Source organism: Oncorhynchus mykiss, chromosome 16 (assembly GCF_057628025.1).
Source record: "Oncorhynchus mykiss isolate SJ-2025 chromosome 16, ASM5762802v1, whole genome shotgun sequence".
In the NCBI taxonomy this organism is placed as follows: Eukaryota; Metazoa; Chordata; class Actinopteri; order Salmoniformes; family Salmonidae; genus Oncorhynchus; species Oncorhynchus mykiss.
The window spans coordinates 34813285-34822283 of NC_143037.1; the positions used below are offsets into that span (position 1 = coordinate 34813285).

Genomic DNA, 8999 nt, shown 5'->3' on the forward strand with positions numbered 1-8999 from the left:
CACGTTGTAGAGTCCATGCCCAGGACAAATTGAGGCCGTTCTGGTGGCAAAAGGGGGTACACTTCAATATTAGGAAGATGTTCCTAATGTTTTGTACACTGTATTTGCATATTGCATTATAATCAGTGGCAAGTGATGACTTAGCAAAATGTGACAACCAATTTTCTCCATAAGGAAACAAAATGTATTAAAAAAAACACAGTTTGACTGATAAACGAAGAAGCACAGAAAGAATGAAAATAAGGCCACATGTAAAAATGTTGAACTTCCCCTTGAACTCCCTCAATATACAAACATAACATAGCCTATAGCCTAGTTATAGCAGCTGCAGTTGAAATCATGGCCATATAAAAATAGGAAGGACTCAGTAAACTGCCTCTGGGGCGCGCGGGTGGGTGTGTTCTCTAGCTCTGTCCAGAATCTCGTCTGTTTACACCAGTCCATGCTCACTTCTTGGAGGCCTGCGCGTGTGAGCCACCTCACCTCCTGAGATTTGGCGGAGTGGCCCAATGCAGGACCTGGCCTGCCAGTGGGGATTTACTGATTGGCGCTCTGCCCAGCCACAAGCAGTCTAGTTCACTCGGTTCTCACGACCTCAGCACCACGAAGGCATCTCTGAATTATTAACTCAGACACGCAGGCACATGAAACAGCCGCAGAGCCCACACACTGCCAACTAGTGTTTGAATTATGCCTCTGTGCAGAAGCAGCCTTTTATACACTGCTGGCTGGAAGTTTCAGAATACCATTTTTAGAGTCATTCTCAGTGTACCAAAGGTAAAAGTTCTAAAATAAACGACACAAATTAACAACATACTAAACCTATGATTGTTGTCATCTATAGTTAAACTGTCAAACAACAAATGACATCTTCTCATTATACGACTTGGAAAAGCTATCAGGGAACATTTACAAATTGGCAAAATGGGTGTGGTAATAATGTTATTATAGGCTATATTTAAAACGTGTTTATGTGCCTCCAGGACCATGTTTTTGTGTCCAACAAAGTGCACGCTGCACACATTCATTCCTATATGAACATAATCTAGGTCTGTGTGCACTGTGTGTGCGCTTGCACTGGAATGAGTTGACTACATGGGGAACCTTTCTGACCAGCGGTCACAAGGGTGTAACCTAATCCCAAGTAAAGGGGGCCCTCTGACCGCAAGTGGCTGACACACGGCAAGCACCACGCCGCCTGCCACAGCAACACATCCCCCAGTTCCGGAGCGCACTCCCTGGAAAGATAGGTTTACAGCCAGGGATAACACAGAGAGAGGGGGAGAGGAAGTTCTGATGGAGAGGGAGGAAGAGAGAGAGAGAGAGAGAGGGACGGGGTTATTAGATTGAGAGATTAAGGTATACCTTACTTTGTTTTATTCATAAATAATTTGGAGCATAAACCCAATACTTCAAAGGACATTTCTAATTGAAAATGTATTTCATCAATTCAAAGTCATGGGGTCCAGGAGAACAGCTTTGATCAATTCCACTATCCCATAACATGTACCTGCCAAGACACGAAACTCGTTTTCTTTCTATGCTCGTTTTCCTTCTATACAGAAATGCCTTGGAAATAACTGAACAATCGGTTGCACAAAAGAAATCAAGGATTCTTCCATATTCTTCTTTCAGTGAAGCAATCTGTTAGTGACTTTAACCCCAAAGCGCATTTCCCAGGCTCATGAATAGGGTTTAAGACGTCTTAAAGATCCCGCTGCATACAGGATGAGAAGCCTTTCAAATGTTTAATTACCTTTTGCTAAATAAAAAAATACACCCCTTTCCAACCCATTCTGCATTTTAGAGGACACCAGGATGACTAACTTCCCGCCAAACTTGAGAAAGGGTGTAAACAAGTGAAATGTCAGGACTTTTTACTATCCTATTTCACTAGGGATTTGATTACAGGTTTGTTTTTTGGGGCTATAATAGAACTACTAATTATTTGTAGGCCCTTTAAGCCTGCTCTAATAGGAGCTTAGACCCCTGAAAAAAATTAGGTCTATGTCTGACTTTCAAATGACTATTTTAACTTTTACGTACAAGACCAAACAAGAAGAGACTTTTTTTTAAATAACCTTTATTTAACTAGGCAAGTCAGTTAAGAACAAATTCTTATTTACAATGACGGCCTACCCCAAACCCTGACCAATTGTGCACCGTCCTATAGGACTCCCAATCCCGGCCGGTTGTGATACAGCCTAGATTCGAACCAGGGTGTCTGTAGTGACACCTCTAGCACTGAGATGCAGTGCCTTAGACCGCTGCGACACTCGGGATCCCCAAAATATACTCAATATTAACTTTTACACATGGGCCTTATAGAAACAAAAATATATCTTAAGCCTATATAACTATGCTCTAAGTGTGTTATAGAAGTGATATGGAAGTAAAGACAAAATTATGAATTTCTGAATTATTCAAACTGATTTATTAGGTCAATGGGCCATTGCCAAACTTCAATTTCCAAACATAAAACGACAAACAATATAAAAACACACAGCTTTGGTATAACAATCAATATCAACTTTGTACAAAACTAAATCGTTCCATAAAAAGTACTTAATCACAAACATTTGAATAAATCTTCCATTGCATGGACACAATATTTATCACCAACATCCAAATGTTGGAATCAGCCAATAAATAAACAAACTTTTACCATGCCCAACAAAGGAAATGATGTCCCCTAGAACGGAACTATTTACTTCATAAAAATAACCTTCTTTATTGTAGTGTCCACTTCAACCAAACTACCAGGGTCGCCAAACAGGCTCAGTGCTCTCCAAACCAGTGCAGACACCGACAGGGCTGACCGCCTGAGGCACACCGATGAATGATGTCATCCCATGGACAGGGGATCCCACTACTGGTGCAGAGCTGCCATGGACGGGGCTGGCGTTGACTGTCTGTGACAGCACACCTGCGTTAGCATACAGAGGGATGACTGGGGTTGATGCTGAGGCGAAAGAAGGGTTGGGAATCAGGAAAGCAAACTGTCCATCGGTGGCGGGCACAAGCTGGAACCCGCTGAAGACTTTAGGTGACATTGCCTCGGTGGGGCTGAGTTTGGAGCCCATAGAGGCACTGTTGGGCAAGGTAGAGGGTAGCTGTACGTGAAGGGGCTGCGCGAGGTGAGCCTGTTGATTTGGGTTTGGCTGGGGGTAGTTCATGGCGATCAACTGCCCTAGGCAGCCAGACAGGTGGTTGAGAAGCCGCGACCGCACCTCCGTGTTCACCCCTTCGCTGGTTGATAAGAAGCGAGTGACCTCGTTCATGCATTCGTTGAATCCCGCCCGGTATTTACTGAGGACGGTAGTGTCTGCTGACAGCGCTGCCGAGACAAGAGAGAACATTAGACATCGTGTATAATCGATGGAAATATGAAACCCTTATAAATAAAGCGTAGGGCAGATGTTGTCAAATTAGATATTTGCAATTTAACTTACCAGTCATCTGCACACGCTGTAAATTTCGTAAGTGCTTCACTGTCATCTCCAGAATATCGGCTTTCTCCAATTTTGAATGTCTGGAACTCTGTGGATAACAGCATAGCAAAAGGTAAAGGCTGTGCATTGACACAAAATTAAATGCCAGGAAAAATGAACACACAGTGATTTTAAATTGTTAAATCCTTTCAATTATTTAGACTTACATCTTTTTTAAGTGCATCGAGAATAAGTGTCTTGAGTTGGCCAAGGCTTTCGTTTATCCGCGCTCTCCGACGTTTCTCCATGATGGGCTTTGAGGACTGCAAAATAAATGCTTCATATTAATTGCATGTTCATGGATAAGTCCGAATGTACGCATTTATTTTATCTCACACGTACAATTTGGTTAGCCTACTAGGGTAAAGTTTAATTAGCAACAACGTTAGCCTAGGAGGCATATCAGATTCATTTTAAATCCATCGGCAGTTATAGACTTTTAGCCTAACGTTACCTTTCTATGCTCGCTGGCATTCTTAGGTTTGTCTGGAGTATGGGATCCATTTGCAGGGGCACCAGCAATAGGGGATGCCGTTTGCTTCTCCATGGTGTCGGCTGGCATTTTGGATTAAATTATAGAAAAGGTATATCCTTTTGGAGAAGTTGGAAAAGGTGGAAAAAAGTTGCAATATCACTGCGCCTTTATGTTTAGATCAAATCGTAACCCGTGCGAAGGATATCCTACGATAGTCACGCAGACGTGAGCAAGTCCCACTGATCAGCTATATCACTTGTTATCACCGAACTGTCATTGGAGTATTAGAACGTGCTTGGGTTCAGGCTCTGTCGGGCAGGTTGCGTCTGCTCTACGGCCGACACACGCCGGCGGTACTTATAGGTGGTTCGCATGCTCCCAGTTCGTGTGAAACCCTCTCTGCATTCTTTCCCACACTCGTCTCAGCCAATGGGCGTGCGGACTCACCCATTGGGCGCGGGGCAGACCGCTGATTGGACAACACCCCCGCGGGCTGTCAGTCACGCGCTGCTCAATCAGCCCTGGAGGGACTGGCAACAAAGCGGCGAGTGCAGTCGGTCTGGCTGTGAAGTGATAAGGGGAACTGGGGAAATGCGCTGGCGGTTTGCTTCCAACTTTTTCATACCCTTCAAGAATGTATGCTTTTTGTGTTCGCAAAGATTCTCGATGCTTTGAGATACTATCTAACTACAAAACCTCACGATGCTTGTAATATTATGTTGCTATAAATAGCGTGTGTTTTATTCATGTCATTCCGAGTTTTGAATATTTCATTTCAATTATTTTTTAAATAGTCTATAACGTTTTTTCTTAGGTGGTTGAAGGTAAGAATATAGCCTACATATACCTACAAAAAAGTGTGTGTGGGCTTTATTCTAAAGTACCTAATAAATACATTTTGTGCCTACTATTTTCATGTTCAAGTAACTTTTACGCAAATATGCGTAAAATGCCTTTTGTATTTTGATAAATGTAAGGGGAAATTGTAATAACTATACCTTAATACTTCAATGATATAGTTTAACATTTCAGTATGTGCCTCTAAGGAGAAAAACAGCTGTAAATGACACGCGAGACGGTTTGGAGCAGCACGCAGTAAACCAATGGCAGGCGGCCACTTTATGCAAATCTAACTGAGCTAGGTCTTATTGGCTGTGTGAACATCCATGTGTCAATAATTCCTGCGCGGGAGCTGTGAACGGGCGGGGGATGAGCGATGCGACATCTGTCCGCGTGCCAGTCGCACTGTGTGCGCCTGCTCCATGCACTTCAGCATCCACTGAGCACGTGCCGAAACTGGCTTCCCCGAGGGACTTTTCTCTAGAACTCGTTAATTTCTCTAGAGAATGGAAACATTTTATCCCAGTCTTCTGGCACGTAGATTATAATAACTATGGTATGTCTTATTCTCATATCTATCCATATAAACCAACAGGTCATTAGTTAGTCAAAGATAATGCAACAGAAAACATATTTGTATGGAAACATTTCAAATTAACAGGATGATAAGGCCATGTGTTATATAGTGTTATCTTCCAAATATAGCATACTCTTAAAACTATAGGCCTATAGGCTACAAGTCCTTGGAAAATGTTTTTCACATTACAAAATGTTGCAAGTTGCAGCACTTGCAACTTGCAACATTATTGCTTGTAGCAACAATGACAGCCACAGCTGTAAAATGTTGGTAATCCGTTGAAGTGTAAATTAGTTTTGTGCCAAGGCCTGGAAGATCCTATATGAAAACTGATAATTTAATTTCGGACATGTATACCTAATGTAGGTTACAACAATTTCAGTATGTCATTAGGCTACAATACAATGCAGGGCACACCACACATTGAAAGCAGAAATATAATCACATAAAATAACGTAATGTAATAGCTTAAGATAATAGCATAAATAATATAACTTTTGAGATTGACTAGGAGAATGGCATGAGAGAACCTGAGTTTAGGAAAAGGACGCCATCTATTGGAAAAATGATTCTCACTTTTCACATCCAGAATGGTGAGCTATGTGCTTTGTACCAAAGGTGTTCAGCGGTTTACCTCTCAAAAGTAGTGTACTGAAATATCAACGCCTAATCATGAATGATTGTTAAAAAAATAACACATCATTCTCATGCCAAACGTTTCATAGCTGGGGGAGGACAACATCTTTGAGTGCATTCGATGCATTGTGAATTCATCGAGAAGTGAAGGCAAGATGGGGAAAAAAATACCTATTTGATGTGGACAATTAAGCCTATCACTTGTCTCCAGTGCATGTATTTAACACTGTATTTCTGACCATCTATACACATGATCAGAGAGGATGTATTTCTGCATAAATTGGCCACAAGGTGGCACAGTGTAGCCCACCTCACTAATTGAATCATTGAAATTAAATGGTTTAAAGTTAAGAACTTTGTCTTCTGCTGCACTGGAATAGTTTTATACATGTTTTTGTTCAAAGTCAATATGACATGAATGAACATTTGAATTAAGGAAAAAGTCATGTATGCTTAATCATGGCAGAATGAAAGCTCCACATTCAGTACAGAAACAGCCATTTATCCCAAAAAATGTAACAATCATTGAATTTTCTCAACTATCACTTAAAATAGAAACACACACTTCAATCAAATTAAGAAACAGTTTCATATCTAACAGATAATAGACCTAGATTTATGTGTGGTTTTAACATTATTTAGTTCCAGGTTAGTACCTTTAGGAACATACAAATACATGCAACAGAATCTATCTATCTATCTATCTATCTATCTATCTATCTATCTATCTATCTATCTATCTATCTATCTATCTATCTATTTATCTATCTATCTATTGAGATATATATATATATATATATATATATATATATATATATACTATATGGACAAAAGTATGTGGTCAAACATCTTATTCTAAAATCATGGGCATTAATTTGGAATTGGTCCCCCTTTGCTGCTGTAACAGCCTCCACTCTTCTGGGAAGGCTTTCCACTAGATGTTGGACTATTGCTGCGGGGACTTGCTTCCATTCAGCCACAAGAGCATTAGTGAGGTCAGGCACTGATGTTGGGCGATTAGGCCTGGCTCGTAGTCGGCGTTCCAATTCATCCCAAAGGTGTTTGATGGGGTTGAGATCAGGACTCTGTGCAGACCAGTCAAGTTCTTCCACACCGATCTCAACAAACCATTTCTGTATGGACCTCGCTTTGTGCACGAGGACATTGTCATGGTGAAACAGGAAAGGGCCTTCCCCAAACTGTTGCCACAAAGTTGGAAGCACAGAAGCGTCTTGAATGTCATTATATGCTGTAGCGTTAAAATTTCCCTTCACTGGAACTAAGGGGGCTAGTCCAAACCATAAAAAAACAGCCACAGACCACTATTCCTCCTCCATCAAACCAAACTTTACAGTTGGCACTATGCTTTCAGGCAGTTAGTGTTCTCATGGCATCCGCCAAACCCTGATTCGGACTGCCAGATGGTGAAGCGTGATTCATCACTCCAGAGAACACGTTTTCACTGCTCCAGAGTCCAATGGCGGCGAATTTTACACCACTCCAGCCGATGCTTGGCATTGTGTATAGTGATCATCTTATGCTTGTGTGCATCTTGTCGGCCATGGAAACCCATTTCATGAAGCTCCTGACGATCAGTTCTTGTGCCGATGTTGCTTTCAGAGGCAGTTTGCTTTTTAGTGAGTGTTGCAACCGAGGACTGACAATCTTTTTGCGCTACGCACTTCAGCACTCTGCTGTCCCATTCTGTGAGCTTGTGTGGCATACCACTTCACTGCTGAGCCATTGTTGCTCCTAGATGTCCACTTCACAATAACAGCACTTACAGTTGACTGGGGCAGCTCTAGCAGGGCAGAAATTTGACAGTGTCACTTTGAAAGTCACTGAGCTCTTCAGTACGGGCCATTCTACTACCAATGTTTGTCTATGGAGATTGCATGTTGCATTTATATTTTTGTTCAGTATATACAAAAGAGTAATCTTAAAACCCCTGTCTGAGTTCATGGTCCTGAGTTCACCACAATTCTGTTGACAAGCACCAAATGTAATACGAGTTTGTTAAGCTTTACTCCTGCCTAGAACCTGGTGGCATATCAGTCATTATTGGCAGACCACTGCCCACTAGGCCTACTTGCATTGGCATGTTTAGGGATTTTACTGTTTGAATGTTGTTGGATGACAACCCATGTGGCTAGTCTGGATTCTGTCTCCAATCTTTTTTTTGTTGACTTTCTGACCATTGAAATGACCAAATGATTCAAAGGCTTTTCAATTGACTCAGGAAGGCCAACTTTAAACAAATTAACATCCGTTATTCCATCTACATTCCGGAATTTCAAATGTGGACGTCTTTGTGGTACACAAGAAAGAAAACAGGAATCTCCCTCCAACTGGTAGAAACATTCCAAATGCCACCCATCATTATTACATCCCTGAAACACTTGTCGAAACTGACAATACCAGCCGGCGGAATGCAGAGTACAGGAATCACTGTTGAGAACAGATCTAGCCTACATTCATCAAACAAGTTGAGCCAAAAGTACTTGCTCTTTGACTTAAGTTTATGAGGGGGTTAAGAGAACATGGGAGATGAAAAGACCAACGAGTATGGGGCTGTGTTTTCAGATTAAACACAGTCCAGTAGACTGTTGTCCGAGTTTGGAGCGTGCTCAACAGCTCTTTTTCACTGGCGCCTGGTTAGTTTGTCTTTGGGTAATGAGCCACCCTCTGCTCTCTCCCATATCTGTGTGCAGAATACATAAAATGTAATAAATGATATCTGTATTAGCTGATGTTGATCAGCCAAGCCGCTCGCACACTCTTTAATTGCAGTGCTCGTACTTGTGTTAATCCTCAAACTATTGTAGTAACAATGCATGCAAAGGGGACTTGTGTATGTTCTTCCTCCAGATTGCCTACTGTGGCTACTTTACAGAGTCCAAACAAGGCAGAACGAGAGAGAGAAAAAAATGCACCTGAACTTTATAAAACGACAAAAACTAAGATTATTACCCTCCAGGTG

At 41.7% G+C, this 8999-nt stretch overlaps 1 protein-coding gene across 1 annotated transcript; it reads right to left on the bottom strand.

Annotated features, from left to right (window-relative positions):
- Positions 1-2411: 2411 nt before the first annotated feature.
- On the bottom strand, positions 2412-4527 carry LOC110491838 (transcription factor HES-4-B). Its single transcript, XM_021565631.3, has 4 exons — positions 3946-4527; positions 3659-3754; positions 3453-3540; positions 2412-3337 (listed from the first exon to the last, which is right to left on the bottom strand). Exons 1-4 carry the CDS (start codon positions 4051-4053, stop codon positions 2757-2759), a joined length of 873 nt encoding a protein of 290 aa, XP_021421306.3. The 5' UTR covers positions 4054-4527; the 3' UTR covers positions 2412-2756.
- Between the last annotated feature and the right edge of the window lie 4472 nt (positions 4528-8999).

Bases quoted from the DNA above. Each gene is read 5' to 3' on its own strand.
- LOC110491838 (XM_021565631.3), bottom strand. From the start codon at position 4,053: ATGCCAGCCGACACCATGGAGAAGCAAACGGCATCCCCTATTGCTGGT. The intron at 3,541-3,658 runs GTAAGTCTAAAT...TGTTATCCACAG, and splicing joins TCGATGCACTTAAAAAAGAT to AGTTCCAGACATTCAAAATT. The intron at 3,338-3,452 runs GTAAGTTAAATT...TTGTCTCGGCAG, and splicing joins ACAGCGTGTGCAGATGACTG to CGCTGTCAGCAGACACTACC.